This window comes from Pseudoliparis swirei, chromosome 3 (assembly GCF_029220125.1).
Source record: "Pseudoliparis swirei isolate HS2019 ecotype Mariana Trench chromosome 3, NWPU_hadal_v1, whole genome shotgun sequence".
NCBI lineage: Eukaryota > Metazoa > Chordata > Actinopteri > Perciformes > Liparidae > Pseudoliparis > Pseudoliparis swirei.
Window position 1 is genome coordinate 22,143,174 of NC_079390.1, and position 18,264 is coordinate 22,161,437.

At 42.8% G+C, this 18,264-nt stretch overlaps 1 protein-coding gene across 1 annotated transcript in view; it reads left to right on the plus strand.

Annotated features, from left to right (window-relative positions):
* The window catches only part of pof1b (POF1B actin binding protein), a 35,653-nt gene extending 18,733 nt beyond the window's left edge, over positions 1 to 16,920 (plus strand). The window contains exons 4-14 of the mRNA XM_056443827.1: positions 5,941 to 6,200; positions 6,621 to 6,654; positions 6,969 to 7,049; positions 7,807 to 7,899; positions 8,538 to 8,651; positions 9,362 to 9,514; positions 11,983 to 12,102; positions 12,548 to 12,688; positions 13,259 to 13,332; positions 13,555 to 13,679; positions 13,902 to 16,920. Of these exons, the coding sequence (XP_056299802.1) occupies positions 5,941 to 6,200; positions 6,621 to 6,654; positions 6,969 to 7,049; positions 7,807 to 7,899; positions 8,538 to 8,651; positions 9,362 to 9,514; positions 11,983 to 12,102; positions 12,548 to 12,688; positions 13,259 to 13,332; positions 13,555 to 13,675 (1,191 nt within the window). The 3' untranslated portion in view covers positions 13,676 to 13,679; positions 13,902 to 16,920. The remainder of the gene's footprint in view (positions 1 to 5,940; positions 6,201 to 6,620; positions 6,655 to 6,968; positions 7,050 to 7,806; positions 7,900 to 8,537; positions 8,652 to 9,361; positions 9,515 to 11,982; positions 12,103 to 12,547; positions 12,689 to 13,258; positions 13,333 to 13,554; positions 13,680 to 13,901) is intronic.
* The last annotated feature ends 1,344 nt before the right edge of the window (positions 16,921 to 18,264 follow it).

The window sequence follows — 18,264 nt, forward strand, 5'->3', positions numbered from 1 at the left end:
CAGATCTCTACACATTTGTTTGTGGATCGCGACACATTTGTTTGTGGATCTCTACACATTTGTTTGTGTATCGCTACACGTTTGTTTTCAAATCTCTACACATTTGTTTGTAGATCTTTACACGTTTGTTCGTGGATCGCTATACATTTTTTTGTGGATGTCTACACATTTGTTTGGATCGCTACACATTTGTTTGTTGATCAATACACATTTGTTTGTGGATCGCTACACATTTGTTTGTGGATCGCTACACATTTGTTTGTGGATCTCTACACATTTGTTTGTGGATCGCTACACGTTTGTTTGTAGATTGCTACACATTTATTTGGATCGCTATACATTTGTTTGTAGATCAATACACATTTGTTTGTGGATCGCTACACATTTGTTTGGATCGCTACACATTTGTTTGTAGATCAATACACGTTTGTTCGTGGATCGCTACACGTTTGTTTTCAGATCTCTACACATTTGTTTGTGGATCGGTACACATTTGTTTTCAGATCGCTACACATTTGTTTGTAGATCGCTACACGTTTGTTTGTAGATCTCTACACATTTGTTTGTAGATCGCTACACATTTGTTTGTAGATCGCTACACGTTTGTTTGTAGATCTCTACACATTTGTTTGTAGATCGCTACACATTCGTTTGTGGATCGCTACACGTTTGTTTGTAGATCTCTACACATTTGTTTGTAGATCGCTACACGTTTGTTTGTGGATCGCTACACGTTTGTTTGTAGATCGCTACACGTTTGTTTGTGGATCGCTACACGTTTGTTTGTGGAGCTCTACACGTTTGTTTGTGGATCGCTACACATTTGTTTGGATCGCTACACATTTGTTTGTAGATCAATACACATTTGTTTGTGGATCGCTACACATTTGTTTGGATCGCTACACATTTGTTTGTAGATCAATACACGTTTGTTCGTGGATCGCTACACGTTTGTTTTCAGATCTCTACACATTTGTTTGTGGATCGGTACACATTTGTTTTCAGATCGCTACACATTTGTTTGTAGATCGCTACACGTTTGTTTGTAGATCTCTACACATTTGTTTGTAGATCGCTACACATTTGTTTGTAGATCGCTACACGTTTGTTTGTAGATCTCTACACATTTGTTTGTAGATCGCTACACATTCGTTTGTGGATCGCTACACGTTTGTTTGTAGATCTCTACACATTTGTTTGTAGATCGCTACACGTTTGTTTGTGGATCGCTACACGTTTGTTTGTGGATCGCTACACATTTGTTTTTAGATCAATACACATTTGTTTGTGGATCGCTACACGTTTGTTTTCAGATCTCTACACATTTGTTTGTGGATCGGTACACATTTGTTCGTGGCTTTTTGAGACTCTCCTGCCGTGGCTCGATTTCGGAAATACTTTGTTTATTTCAACCTAGACCTCTCTGTAGCCAATCAGATGTCGCCCTCATTTTCAACACCATACTCTTTGCGATGAGGTCACTTCTGCAACTCTTTGTCATCTCACTCGGAGCAACGCTCACACATTATTCCAAATGAGTCAGCCACGAGTTTGAAAAATACGGATGATAAGTAACACCATTGTAGCATCTTATCGCTCTAAAACTGGAGTCCATCGCCCATTTATAGCCATTTTTACCGTTTTTATGGTCTGAAGACAACACGTGGGAAAGAAAGTTGTACTTTTGCATTATTTATGACCCACATTCCTGCTTCAAATACAGTTGAGAGAAGATAAGTCAGTGTAAGAAGATATCGACTGGCGTGTCTGCCGACAACAAGCTTTTCTCTGCAGGAATGACCGGCCGTGACCTTGGAGCTCCGCAGACTCATGAACAAAACAAACTCCGGCTCTCACGTCGACGGACCGGTGTTTGATTAAACAACCTCTGACTTAAAACTGTGTGACTTGACTTGAGCGCCACGCCCTTATTCAAACACGGGGAGGTCTGCTTCATGAGTAACTCCCCAGGTGTGTGATTTTAGAAGAAGTGCGTACATTTAGTCTCGGTTAGCGCCAGAGATTTAGCACTTTGAAAATGAAAAACATCATCGTGCGTGGGGAGATCATGGCGCTCGGTCCTGTGCATCTCTGTCTGTCCACAGTTGATCTCACAAAACTACTGGAGCCACGTACCGCGTATTTTTTGTTCACATTTTTTGACTGGATGCTCTCGTGATTCACACCTTTTTTTTAAAAACACGCATACACCGACATCGGCACCTTTTTAAGCTATCGATCGGCTAAAAACAAGCTGCACATTCTGTTCCAGGCCACATTTTGGCTTTTTTGTCGTTGCTTGGAAAACGACCAATTAATAGAAACGTCTTGAACCCGGAGCATCTGATCCGATTCATTCCACACCCGATGCTTTAAGATCCTCCAAGGCCTTGTTTTCCGGGAGGAAAGTGTCGGCAGGGCGCTGAGGGAGCGCTGAAGGCACTTGATTAAAATGTCCCCGCTCTAACCAGCGGTGCATCACGAGCCTCTCCTCTTTTTACTAACGTGACATCACCTCGCTTCTTCTGCCCACGAGGTTCTCTCTTCGTTGGGAACAATTTACACACTGGCCTATAGAAGAAAAGAGGCTCCGTGGACACGGACCCTCAAGTCATACGCGATGATTAAATCCCAGTTTGTTGTTTTTTCATCTCCGAGACCCACTCACTACTTTTCCAGCTCAATTTGGGTCCAAACATGACCCCATCTGACCCCGTCTGACCCTATTTGACCCCATCTGAGCCCGTCTGTCGGTGATTGTTGACAATCTTTTCCTTCAGTCCAATAAAACAACATGTTTACATATTTGAACTGCGGTTTGAACCTGAACTACACAACAGGTTCCTGGCTCCACAGCAGCTGAGCTTGCTCTTCCCTCCTGGCTAATTTCTTTATTTTTAAATGAAAACACTCCTGCGACTCAACGGGCCCTTTGCAGAGTTTCCTGGTGATCTTATTTATTTGTGCTGCGTGGGTGGTGTTTCCAGGAAGGGCCACACTTTGAAACAACAGTACGGGGAGAGGCCTCTAGCACTCGGGAGTGTTTCTTTTCCTCTAAATTCTCAAAATCAGAAGTCGCGCGCCTCTGTTTTCTAATGTGGGTTTAAAAATAAATAAAACCTGCGTATGATATGAGAACTTTACCTGCGGCTCTCAATCCTCCGCCGGGCTCCTGAGGAATCTGGCAGGACCGCTTTGCACCGCCACGGAAGGAATGTCAGATTCACCCTGCGTAAATCCCATAAAACTGTTATGAAAAATAAGAATGATAACCTTCCATAATAGTGAGCATTTATTCTACTTTTAGGATTTTAAATAACATTGCACAGGCAGCTTTTCTCTTAATTTAGCCCTGAGCCTGCAGGAATTACATACTTGTGCAGGTTTGTAAGGTTTCGGTGACGTCTTTTTTTGTTCTTCAATATTCAAATGTTTGCTCCGGTTTCAAATGGATGATTCACTCGCTCGATGCCTGCTGAGACACAGACGCACCTGCACCTGCCTGCATGTCCTCCAATGTGCACGTTTGACAGAAGAAGCTAATCGTCCACGATCACGAGCTCGTTAGTGATTAGTGAGCCTGATTGTCTGCAGCTTTGTAGCTCGGTTTAGTCGATCGGTCGGTCGGCCCACAAGAATGTCCCCCGCTCGTTTGCCACTGTTGTCGCCTCAGGGCAACATTTGGCACGCGTGTGTGTGTGTGTTCGTGTTTGTGTTCATGTTCAAAGTGGATCAAATTCTACAGACTCAAGTTGCACGGCCAAAACAAACTGTGAGGCGTAGACTCTCGCAGGAGACGTCATTGTAGGAGGCCCTTTATACTTAAGCCCCTCCCTTTTCATATATATGTGTGTGTATATATATTTATAAATATTTCTATTTATATATATATATATTTATATATATATGAAAATATATATATTCATATATATACAGGACTGTCTCAGAAAATTAGAATATTGTGATGAAGTTCTTTATTTTCTGTAATGCAATTAAAAAAACAAATGTCATGCATTCTGGATTCATTACAAATCAACTGAAATATTGCAAGCCTTTTATTCTTTTAATATTGCTGATTATGGCTTACAGCTTAAGAAAACTCAAATATCCTATCTCTAAATATTAGAATATCATGAAAAAGTATACTAGTAGGGTATTAAACAAATCACTTGAATTGTCTAATTAACTCGAAACACCTGCAAGGGTTTCCTGAGCCTTGACAAACACTCAGCTGTTATAAATCTTTTTTTTACTTGGTCTGAGGAAATATTAAAATTTTATGAGATAGGATTTTAGAGTTTTCTTAAGCTGTAAGCCATAATCAGCAATATTAAAAGAATAAAAGGCTTGCAATATTTCAGTTGATTTGTAATGAATCCAGAATGCATGACATTTTTGTTTTTTTAATTGCATTACAGAAAATAAAGAACTTTATCACAATATTCTAATTTTCTGAGACAGTCCTGTATATATATATAACACACACAAATTTTTATAAAAAAAAAAAAATTGCAGTTAGAAGTCCACCCTTCTTTTGTCACGGCTCTTACGCTTGTTAAAAACATGTTATGTATGTAACGATGCGTTTGCATTTGGAAGGACAGGTAGGGGCGAGGAACCCAAAACACACCTGCAGCCGTTGCAAGAATAACAGCTGCACCCTGGGATTGGGTTTGTTTCCATAAAACGTGAGAGTCGTAACAAACTGCGAAGAAGAAAAAAAAGCTGACTAACTCGTCCTTCACACCCTCCGGAGGGAAAGAAGCGTCCATCACGTCCCGCGCTGAATCACGCGGAAGCCCGACAGGCCCGGTGGGAGGAGCAACCGACACCACTTTGTTATAAAAAAAAACTATTTTAACAATATTGGCCACAAAAGAGCTTCACGGGAACTAAAAGTCGGAAACCAAACTAACACGATGAGCGCCAACGCCCCGCGCGGCTCGGCGCGGCGTTGGCTCGCGAGGTTACGCAACAACGGTTAATCCGACTGTCGCCACATGTAGAGAGACGCAGGTGATGGGCGTGTCGGAAGGACTTCATCGAAAGGGCGTGCGATCGGAGCGCGCTCACTGCTCCGCTCCACAAATAGGCCTAACGACGCCCCTGGCTCACCCATATCCAGCCTATCACGAGTAGCCTGAGCCGACACGCCTGCATGACCACGAGGTCACGATGCACACACGCGTACTACATGAGACGCAATGGATGTTGAGCGAATTGTTTATTTGTTTTTAGTTAAGGAAAAATAATTATGACATGAATTAAGATCAAACATTAACTCAATAATTGCTCATACTGAAGGAACTATGTCTCATCAGATGCAGACAGAAGGCCGACATAGCCGTGTATCATCAATGCTATGATGGTTCGTTAATATCTTGCTGTAGGCTAATGCTAACGCTAATATTAATGCCATTTGTTAAGTGTTCAAGAATGGTTAGTATCAGGAATCGTATCGGAGTTATTGTGAACTCGCATCTCATATTCACAGACTGCTTTACGGCCGTCATACAAACCCGTAGAGAAACGAGTCGAGTATTAAATGTGTTGAATGTTCTGTGAATTTGAATTGGCTGCAAACATTTTTCGACTTTTCAGACTTTCCCTTTCGAAATCATAAATCAGAATGAGTTGAACTTCTTCAGTCCGTTATTTGATTCCACACATTTCATACAGAATAAATGTTCAACACAATATAAATCGAGGATTTTTCATGGCATTTTCCAACTTTTCTTTGACCTACCTACCTCCCTTCCCTCTTTACCTACCTTCCATCCCTACCTTTCTTTCTTTCTTACCTACCTTTCTTCCTTCCTTCCTCCCTCCCTGAATTACATTTTTAGTCTCACTCACTCACAGCCGATGTGAACACACACACACACACACACACACACACACACACGGGGTAAAATATCTGTCTCTGACCTGTTCCTCCAGGAGGAAGAGGAGGAAGAAGAGGAGGAGGAGACGGTGGAGCTGGAGGAGGTGGAGATCGTCCACGTCATTCAGCAGAAGCCGCCGCCCGTGGCGGTCGAGAGGATCTCGCGGTCGGAGGTGCGGCGGACCGAGCTCCGGGAGATCCCGCAGCCGACCAAGTTGGACACGCGCTACTTCGGGGAGCTGCTGGCCGAAGTTTACCGGAAGAACTGCGACATCCACTCCTGCATCTCGGAGCACGTGTCCAAGATCCGCGGGCAGTGAGTGTGACCGTGGGGTTTGTGGTGGTGGTGGGGGGGGGGTTTCTCCCACGCTGTACGCCTGCACATGAATGCATCACCGTGACATTTCCGGTGAATGATGGAAACATTAACAGTTTCTTAGTAGGCCTGACACCTTTACAGAAAGCTTTTTGTACCCGGCTGTAAATGTGTTTATTTGGGCATTTTAACATGGAGGTCTATGGAGATGCACTCGCTCACTGAGTCGGCCTCTAGTGGCCATTTGAGGGAACTGCGGTTTTCTGCACTTTCTTTTCTTCCTGCACGTTTTTTACACATGCACGCACACACACACATACGCCCACACCCACACACACACATACATACACACAGACACACACACACACACCGTTTATGCTGCCGTCCTCATTGTGTGTCTTTCCTCTTTTCCGCTGACAGGAAACACCAGCTGGATCCATCCAATGACTACAAGGTGAGAAACGAACCTGCGTCACACACACATCTGATGAAGGAATCAGACGACACACACATCTGATGAAGGAATCAGACGACACACACATCTGATGAAGGAATCAGACAACACACACATCTGATGAAGGAATCAGACAACACACACATCTGATGAAGGAATCAGACGACACACACACAAGCATAATACGTTTGTTATTATTTGTGGAAACTAAGATTTTCTCCATTTAAAATTTTTCAAATGGCTAAGATGTTTTTCATTTAATTTGTATTGTGTGTGTGTGTGCGTGTGTGTGTGTGTGTGTGTGTTTGTGTCAGGTGGAGAAGGAGGAGGTGGAGGCGTCGCTGCCCAAAGGAGCCACAGAACTCACCAAACAACAGATCCGCTACCTGCTGCAGGTGAGAGAGCGAAGACAAATAAAACTGACAGGCCGTAAAACTTCCCCCGGTCCCTGACTCTGAGCTCATTATGTATTTAGTATTACACGTGTTGAGACTAATTTGCACACATATGTCAAATGTGAACATTGGATGAAGCCAGGTTAAAACAATCTTGTTTTTCCAGAGAAAATTTTAAAAAGCAGACATACAAAAAAAATCTATTGTCTAATTTTGTATAATTAGGCTTTAAATGCGTTATAAACAAACATTAAAGTAAACACACGTTGAAGACACTACAAGAAAATATGGAATAGGACTAGGAATAGGTGGAGGAGGAGGAAGGGAGCATGATGAGGAGGAGGAAAGGGGGAGAGGAGGAGGAGGATTAGGGGAGGAGGAGGAGGAGGAAGAGAGGAGGGAGGAGGAGAAGGAGAAGAGAAGGGGGGAGGAGAAGGGGGAGAGGAGGGGAGGAGAGGAGGAGCTATATTTCTATGTCAATTAGGTCTGGACGATATGGCCGAAATGAATTAAAAACAGTATTTTTTCTAATTTAATTACAAACTTTAAACGTAAAATGATTTTCTGAGGGTTGAGCCGCCGTCGTCGTCGTCGTCGTGACTTCAGAAGACGTTCTTGGTTGTCACGACGTCTCGATAAATTATCACTTTGAATTAATTGTCATGAACACAGACACTACGGCCTGTCCAGTGAGCTCCATCTCTCTGTCTGTTACACCACCGTGTGTGTGTGTGTGTGTGTGTGTGTGTGTGTGCAGACCCGTCTCACGGCCGATAAGAGCATGCGTCTGCTGCTGTCCACCTTCAGCAGCCTGAGGGAGGAGCTGCTCCACATGTCGGAGGACCTGCGGGTAAGAACAGAGGCCATTGTCTCGCTCTCCTCCCTCGCCGGTCTCCATGGCGACGGACACACAATGGACATATTTATTACGCAGCAGTAACTCTAAATTATTTACTCTGGGAAATCAATGTCAAAGTATCTGATTGGTTTATTTGTGCTGAAGATTTTAATATTATAGGTTTTTTAATTCTTTATCCGCGGAGTAATTTTTTACTTTTATAAATAATTGAACAACGTTGCAATCAGAAGTATTTTTTTTAATTTAGTCTACTTTCTTATTTTCCACCTGATATTTTGATTATTAGATATGTTTGTGTCATTTGTGCCAACACATGAAGACACATTTTAATTAATAAAAAAGGCAACAATTGATTTATTAAACATAAAAAGGACAAATAAAGTAAAATAGAGTTACTGGAACTCTTTGAATATATCTTTCTTTATCTTAATTCATGGCATGTTTTTAAATGAGATTTTACTTACTTAAACTTTTACTTTTTGTCTAATCTCTCCTTAAGGCCAGATGCGTGCTTCATTCCTGTTATCGTCCCTTACGTTCAGAGTATTTATTTCTTGTCAAACTGTAAACTTACCTAAGTAAGGATGTTTTGTAAATAGAAAGAGTATCACGTGACTGTCTGCTCTCAGCGTCTGGAGGAGGAGAAGGAGTCTCTGGAGAGAGACCTGAGCTTCAAAGCCGACCAGGCGCAGCAGTACGACTGCCTCCTGGTGACCGTCCGGGAGAACAACAGGCAGCTGCAGGTACACAGGGCTGTGAAGAGTGTTTTAATTGTTCTCCAATAGAACAATAAGCACAGAAAATAGACACAATGTGTCTTATTAAAGTGTGTGTTTAATAAAACAACAACAAAGTACACACATATTAAAGGATCATTGTGTCCATCATATTTGAGAGACTTAGCAGTTGGGATTATTAATTATCATTATAAGTAATGCATTACTGTAATTAAGATACTTAAATATATAATTTTTTATTCAGAATCAGAGTGATGCTGTGGTATTTTTCTTTTATTAAAAACAAAGAAGTTGACAATAATATTTTCTCTTTCCTCACTGATTTAAATGTGGTTTATTATTATTATCATAAATAATAGTAATACAAAATGTTTGTATGTATTATTAGCATTAATATTTTACTGTCATTAATATATTATTGCTTATAACAATAATTATAATACAAATAATAATAATATATGTTGCAATCTTCGCACAATAGATGTCTCAAAATGCTTTACAAAAAAATAAAAGGAAATACATTAAAGCCAGAGCAGAAAGATATTAAAACTAAAGCATAATGAAAAAGATAATTTAAAGAATGCATCTTTTACAGCCTTAGGTTGCATCATTTTGGAGAGTTAGAAAAGAAGATGAAAGCTCTGAGCTGCTGTATTACACTGTGTGTGTTTTCTGTTTCTGACTTCCCATGTGTGTGTGTGTGTGTGTGTGTGCAGGTGTCTCTGAAGGAAACCAGCTCCGCCCAGCGCTCCCTGGAGAGCCAGCTCATGGGCGCCCAGAGCAACGACTCCAGCCGCGACTTCAAGCTCAAAGAGGTGGAGGGCCGGATGAGGGTGCTGGAGAAGGAGAACGAGATGCTGCGTCAGAAGGTGAGCAGCCATGTTCATGATGGGATGGACCAGCAGACAGGTTCATGATGGGATGGACCAGCAGACAGGTTCATGATGGGATGGACCAGCAGACAGGTTCATGATGGGATGGACCAGCAGACAGGTTCATGTTGGGATGGACCAGCAGACAGGTTCATGATGGGATGGACCAGTAGACAGGTTCATGATGGGATGGACCAGTAGACAGGTTCATGATGGGATGGACCAGTAGACAGGTTCATGATGGGATGGACCAGCAGACAGGTTCATGATGGGATGGACCAGTAGACAGGTTCATGATGGGATGGACCAGTAGACAGGTTCATGATGGGATGGACCAGTAGACAGGTTCATGATGGGATGGACCAGTAGACAGGTTCATGATGGGATGGACCAGTAGACAGGTTCATGTAGGGATGGACCAGTAGACAGGTTCATGATGGGATGGACCAGTAGACAGGTTCATGATGGGATGGACCAGCAGACAGGTTCATGATGGGATGGACCAGCAGACAGGTTCATGATGGGATGGACCAGCAGACAGGTTCATGATGGGATGGACCAGCAGACAGGTTCATGATGGGATGGACCAGTAGACAGGTTCATGATGGGATGGACCAGTAGACAGGTTCATGATGGGATGGACCAGTAGACAGGTTCATGATGGGATGGACCAGCAGACAGGTTCATGATGGGATGGACCAGTAGACAGGTTCATGATGGGATGGACCAGCAGACAGGTTCATGATGGGATGGACCAGTAGACAGGTTCATGTAGGGATGGACCAGTAGACAGGTTCATGATGGGATGGACCAGTAGACAGGTTCATGATGGGATGGACCAGCAGACAGGTTCATGATGGGATGGACCAGTAGACAGGTTCATGATGGGATGGACCAGTAGACAGGTTCATGATGGGATGGACCAGTAGACAGGTTCATGATGGGATGGACCAGTAGACAGGTTCATGATGGGATGGACCAGCAGACAGGTTCATGATGGGATGGACCAGTAGACAGGTTCATGTAGGGATGGACCAGTAGACAGGTTCATGATGGGATGGACCAGTAGACAGGTTCATGTAGGGATGGACCAGCAGACAGGTTCATGATGGGATGGACCAGTAGACAGGTTCATGATGGGATGGACCAGTAGACAGGTTCATGATGGGATGGACCAGCAGACAGGTTCATGATGGGATGGACCAGTAGACAGGTTCATGATGGGATGGACCAGCAGACAGGTTCATGATGGGATGGACCAGTAGACAGGTTCATGTAGGGATGGACCAGTAGACAGGTTCATGATGGGATGGACCAGCAGACAGGTTCATGATGGGATGGACCAGTAGACAGGTTCATGATGGGATGGACCAGTAGACAGGTTCATGATGGGATGGACCAGCAGACAGGTTCATGATGGGATGGACCAGTAGACAGGTTCATGATGGGATGGACCAGTAGACAGGTTCATGATGGGATGGACCAGTAGACAGGTTCATGATGGGATGGACCAGTAGACAGGTTCATGTAGGGATGGACCAGTAGACAGGTTCATGATGGGATGGACCAACAGACAGGTTCATGATGGGATGGACCAGTAGACAGGTTCATGTTGGGATGGACCAGCAGACAGGTTCATGATGGGATGGACCAGCAGACAGGTTCATGATGGGATGGACCAGTAGACAGGTTCATGATGGGATGGACCAGTAGACAGGTTCATGATGGGATGGACCAGTAGACAGGTTCATGTAGGGATGGACCAGTAGACAGGTTCATGATGGGATGGACCAGTAGACAGGTTCATGATGGGATGGACCAGCAGACAGGTTCATGTTGGGATGGACCAGTAGACAGGTTCATGATGGGATGGACCAGCAGACAGGTTCATGATGGGATGGACCAGTAGACAGGTTCATGATGGGATGGACCAGCAGACAGGTTCATGATGGGATGGACCAGCAGACAGGTTCATGATGGGATGGGATGCTAAGTTTTTAAAAAATTATAAATAATAATATAATATTTATATGAAATTAGACAGTAAAAAAAGAGACATTTCAGACACAAAAAAGAAAAGAAAACGACGAGCTGCAAAATGTATGTTGACTTCCTTCCCTCCCTTCCTTAACTACATCCCTTCCTTAACTACCTCCCTTCCTTAACTACCTCCCTTCCTTACCCACCTTACTTCCTTACCTTCCTTCCCTCCCTGCATCCCTCCCCTCCTCCCTTCCTTCATTCCTTCCTCCCTTCCTTCTTTACCTCCCTTCCCTCCCTCCCTGCATCCCCCTCCCTTCCTTCCTTCCCTTACTCTCTTCCTTCCTTCCCGTCCTCCCTTCCTTACACACCTTCCTTCCCTCCCTCCCTGCATCACTTCCCCCCCCCCCCCTCCTTTCGTTCCTTCCTTCCTTCCTTCCTTCCTTCCTCCCTCCTTCCCTCCCTCCCTCCCTTCTGTCCTGCAGCTGGCGGGTCAGGGCAGCAGTACCACGCTGCACCTGAAGACCGAGGAGCTGTCCCGTCAGTACAAAGACCAGCTCAGCTCCATGAAGCAGGAGAAGGACCAGGAGATCCAGAGGCTGCGGGTGAGAATCAAACGGCTGCGTCCGGCGCCCCCTTGAGGACGTTTCGACTAAACACTATATAAATATATAAACACTTTGTTTCCTCACCTGCAACAACATTCCGCTTTAGACGAAGAGTCAGACGGAAACCTCCGGTCCTGAAGAGTAAAGCAAATGCTCCACCTGCATTCTCTCTCCTGACCACCAGGGGGCGACTCCTCTGGTTGTATAGAAGTCTATCTCGTGACTCTACTTCTGTCTTGATGTATTCCCTCAGTAAACATTGTAAACATGAGTTTATGTCTGTCTCGAGTTTCAAGTCTTCTTCTATACAGCATGATGTCATCATTAAGTACTTTATGGTCATTTAGTGTCAACCAGACCATAAAGCAGGGGGCGCTTTAGGGGCGGAGCTACAAGGTGATTCTACACTCGCTAACGCCCTCTTGGTCTCGCTGTCCTCCAGAGCCAGATCACGAGGGTCCAGACGGAGACCACCAGCACCAGCAGTGAGAAGTCGTCCTCAGAGAAAAGTCTCCACCTGAAGATCTCTGAGATGATCTCCATGCTGGAGATGCGGCAGACGACCATCAACCGGCAGCAGGAGGTCAGAACAACTCAAGGATACGAGATCTTTATTCAAACAAGAAAACACGAGCCGAACATCTACATCTAAAAATGGTGTCACCTTTCAGGTCGAGCTGCATTCTAAACTCTTTTGTTTTTTTACGGCCGTCGCTTGATTTAACTTCTGGAATGTCAACATGACAGTTTTTTATTGTTTCTCACACACACACACACACTCACAGGCGCACATGCACACACTCACGTAACAAAACTAGTTGACTAAACGTAAGAAGTTGTTTTGTTGACTGAACAGAGATAGATTTTTATTTTTCTCCAGGATGTTTAGCAGCTTTTCTTCCATTTGTAAAATAGTTTCCGTGATTCTCAAACGTCGTCAAGATGAAACCCTAAAAACCAAAAACAATAACAATTTAAAATCTGTCACAATCTGATTTAAAAAGAATAAATAAACAAGACGGACAAAGTTAAACTTTTATGTTATCGCCAATTTTTAACACTCGACGGACGCACAGAGAAATTATTTTCGGTGAACTACAGATGTGATGAGAAACACACCGACCTCTGACCTTTGACCTCTTGTGGCCCTCAGGAGATCAAGAAGCTGATGCAGGTGAAGAACGACAGCTCCAGTAACCAAGTCACCAAAACCATCATCACCAACAGGTACCGGACAACATCATGGAGCTCAAACCATGTTTATTAAGGTTGAACATGTATGTTATATAACACAAGCGTGTCCAAATCACGCCTCAATCGAATATGTGAAGGACACACGAGACTTTTCTGTGAAATTGTCATAATAAGTAAACAAATTATTGACTTTTAAACCACCAAATAAACCACTGAACCATAACTGAACACGTGTGTGTGTGTGTGTGTGTGTAGCTACAGGAACCGGTACCCGCTCCTTGGTCTGCTGGGCGACGACTACCTGAGCAACTCGCCCGTCCGCGATACCAAGACCATCGTCATCGAGAGAAGTGAGCAGAAGATGGTCCGGCAGTGAGCAGGTACCAACGTTAGTTTTTTTGGGGGAGAATATTAAGAACATTCAGTTATAAAAAACACTTTTTTATGTCGGCTTCGTGGGAAGAAAACAACAGAGATGATTTTGTAACTTTCTTCGGAATAAAGAAATCGGGCATAAAGGGGCAAAAATAAACGTGTGTAAAAAAACAACAACCGCAAAACAAAACGACTGAACCTGTGTTTTTGTTTATTTTTCTAAACAGGAAGTCCTTTCCACCCCGTAAAGACACACTGCTTCTCCCCGAGATTGAACGATAAGAAGCCCCACATGCTCCCCCCCCCCCCATCCTCAGGGCTCCCACGGGTTGGTGGCGGTTAAATGGTTCTAAATGGAATATAATATGATTTAAGTATGTTTTCTTTAGTCTGAAAGTAAGAATTGTTGTGTTTTCTGTAACGTTAGAATGAGCTGTTTATATCTACGTCCATAAAGTTTAAGTTTAAAAGAGTGGGTCCTTATGTGATGGACTAAGTTTATCAAAACACAGCCTCGACTGAGGGGCTTCCACATCGTCCTCCGCGAAGGAGCCGGCACACTGAACCTCTCAGTGAGGGTCGACCCGCGTGTCCTCTGTCCTAAACTGGCTGCTGATTGGCTGTCGCATGATCTAAATACCTCGGGGGAAATCATTAAATACGAAATGGGTACGAGGTTGTTTTGAAATAAAAGTTGAGTCTAAATTGAACTCGTCTGACTCGTTGCCTGCAAACGAATCAAGAAACGTGTGATTCTGTGAGTTAAATCTCTCTGTTGACTAAACTAGTCAACAAAACAACTTGTTAATAAGTTTAGTCAACAAACAACTTGTTAAGTTTAGTTAACAAAACAACTTGTTAATAAGATTAGTCAACAAAACAACTTGTTAAGTTTAGTTAACAAACAACTTGTTAATAAGTTTAGTCAACAAAACAACATGTTAAGTGTAGTTAACAAAACAACTTGTTAATAAGTTTAGTCAACAAACAACTTGTTAAGTGTAGTTAACAAAACAACTTGTTCATAAGTTTAGTCAACAAAACAACATGTTATGTTTAGTTAACAAAACAACTTGTTAATAAGTTTAGTCAACAAAACAACTTGTTAAGTGTAGTTAACAAAACAACTTGTTCATAAGTTTAGTCAACAAAACAACATGTTACGTTTAGTTAACAAAACAACTTGTTAATAAGTTTAGTCAACAAAACAACTTCAGTGTAGTTAACAAAACAACTTGTTAATAAGTGTAGTCAACAAAACAACTTGTTAATAAGTTTAGTCAACAAACAACTTGTTAAGTTTAGTTAACAAAACAACTTGTTAATAAGATTAGTCAACAAAACAACTTGTTAAGTTTAGTTAACAAAACAACTTGTTAATAAGTTTAGTCAACAAAACAACTTGTTAAGTATAGTTAACAAAACAACTTGTTAATAAGTTTAGTCAACAAACAACTTGTTAAGTTTAGTTAACAAAACAACTTGTTAATAAGTTTAGTCAACAAACAACTTGTTAAGTGTAGTCAACAAAACAACTTGTTAATAAGTTTAGTCAACAAACAACTTGTTACGTTTAGTTAACAAAACAACTTGTTAAGTGTAGTTAACAAAATAACTTGTTAAGTTTAGTCAACAAAACAACTTGTTAAGTGTAGTTAACAAAACAACTTGTTAAGTTTAGTCAACAAAACAACTTGTTAATAAGTTTAGTCAACAAAATAACTAGTTAATAAAAGGTTGAGTTAAATCAACATAACTGAGTGGTAGGTTTAGGAAAAGTTAATTATTTGAGTGAACGTCACTTGTTCCGTGAGCCGCTGTTAGTCGAGTTGGTTTAATCCGACCTCACTGGAGAACTCGCGGTCAGGAGAGAAACCTAAAGAACTTGTTTCCACGTACGAGCGCTCGGGTTCCATCGCCGGCTGACCGCTTCACGCGCTCCCGACGGGGCCCCCTGCAGACCAAGGGCCTCCACTGGTTCCTCACGCTGATCCCTCCTGAAAGCCTCCACAGCCAAGCTCCCCGAGGGAGGAGGGCGTGCTCCCCCCACCGCTCCCCTGCATGTACATACGTATATTTATAGAGATAACTATTGTAAGACGGGCAGCCCTCCTGCTTTTATGCACATTTAGAAAAAAAAGTTATATTTTGTGGTTTTGTGCTAAATGCTAGTTGTTGTTGTTGTCGTCTCTCCACTGTTTTTGTTTCATGATTTGATGCTGGTACGTGTCAGTGGGTGTTTGTGTACTACAGAGAGGGAAGGCTTCATGGCTGTGATGCTTCATGGTGGGTGGAAGGAGGGTTTTATGGTTTTATGGTTTATTTTCTTACGAAGGTGGAAGAAAAAGTTAAAGCACAATATTTAGTGTTTTCTCTGTTCAGTATTTTTACATAAAAGAGGCATGTCGACAGCTTTGTGTCCACCTTTAACTTTTAATATTTACCTCGGTATTCAACCCTCCTGTTGACACAGATCGGACATTTTCTCTATTGTGAAGTTGTTCTTTTTACACACACTTTACTTTTAAGAAGTGTCCGCTGGGCGTCGCTTCATCCCAGCGTTGTGTTCACAGATCGAGGTTCCAGTCTGTTCTCACGAGGCTGTTTGAGGTCTAGGACGGAAACATCTGTTTGCTTTTTTAAAAAAAGTGTCAGATTTTTTTCTGGAGGTTTTCTGCACGAACACGGAAGAACCCGCTCGGAGAAACCCGAGCCGAGGGCTCGCAGTGCGGCCGCGTGCTCTGCAGCCGGTTCGACAGGCTGCAGGTGAAAGTGTGTTTAAATACTTATTCAACATTCCCCTCCCGACATGTGACCGACACCGCCGACGGGAACGAGCTGCCCAGAGGACGCCGAGCTGAGTCTCTGTGGAAAGCCTGTCGACGCGCTTTAAGCGTCTCGGGGGCCTCAGGGGCCTCGGGGGCCTCGGTGTGCCCGCCTGTTGGCGAGCGCCATCATTTGGCCACGTGGCCCAAATCTGGAAACTCTGAACATTGTTTTTTGCAGAAATTGTTGCCGAAATAATTTGCATTGGCCGTCCATCTCCGAGGAGACCAAAATCCTGCCGGCTTGAGAATAAATTGTACGCAGAGTTAAATGAATATTTGAAAAGATGTCTCTAAATGTGTATTTTTGTTGTTTTTATGTTGCAAACAGTTTTGTTTTCCAGTTCTAGAGGTTGTGGCCCTCGTCCTGACTGCTTCAGATAGATTGTGAATAAAATCCAAAAAAGTTTATTTGCAAAGACGACCTCGTTTTACTGAAACTGCACAATCACACATTCAATATGGGGGAGGGGAATTTCACCTGAACGTCTCTTCTGTTCATGTTATTACAATGAGAAAAAAACCAATGACAAAAATAAGGTCATTGGATGATCAGTAAATTAATCTCATTTAAAATAATTAGTTTTGGAGTCCTCTTTTACTTGTTTTCTGTGTTTCCTTTTCCTTTTATTGTGTTAAAATAAGATAAAGAAGAGACCTAAATGTAACTGAAAGCCTAGAAAAACAAGAAATTGGAGTTACTTTTCGTTTCATGTCAAAAATGTAAGAAGGAACTGATAAATATAATATCTACTTTCTGTCTTTCTTTCTTTGCCTCACTCCCCCTCACAACTAGTTTCTGCTGCCCCCTAGTGGCCGGTGTCAAAAGAAAGCACAATTATTGAAGGTTTATGGATGTTATTTCTCCATAAAGTATATTATATGCACACTTTTTCAGCAGCTACAGATATTACAGGAAGAAAAACATTCTCCAAACATAACCCCCCCAAAAATAACAAACTATTGCATCATGCAGGTGGAGATCTGCAGATTCTTCATAATCGACATAAACATTTGATTGACAGGTGAGGTCAGTCCTGCAGCCTGCATGCCACGCCCTCTCACAACGCTTAATAAGCCTTTTGGTAAAGTGCCATTGATTTGATTTTAAACTCTATAAACATGTAAACAACGTGTTGCATATTTAGTTTTGATCCGTGTGGCCTTCCCTCTGAAGCCCGAGATGTTTTTGAGGCATTTTATTTTTATTTTTTCTCTCTGACCTCGTTTCTCACTGCAGAATACAAGTCCTGCTCCTCTATGGAAATAGAACCGTGTTTAGAAGTAGAGGCAACAACAACACATTTATTTTGTGAAGTATAACATATACTTATAAGCATAAATCATAAAAAAAGATGTCACCGACGTCGTAGCTCAGCGGGTTGAGGCTTCTTAGTGGCGCCGAGGAGCTCATGATAATATATAATATAATACTTTTTACAGGATCTGTTGAGAGTAAACGGTTTTTTTGGGGGGAGACATAAAGAATAAAATGTTTTTCGATAACATTTCCCATTCATAACTGTCTGCGGTCGTCAATCCCAGCATGCATCTGGTGACAAGCGAGTGCATCACATTCAGTTTGGTTGCAACGTTCTCCCCGGATGATGATGATGATGATGATGTCGTCATCCTCCAGCAGAGGGAGCCGGCTCTCCTCAGCAGCTCGCCGGCCCTCCACGGGTGGAGCAGAGTGGAGCTGATGGAGCTGATGGAGCAGGAGAATGAGGTCACGGCAGCTCGGCTCGGCTGCTCGACAACCATC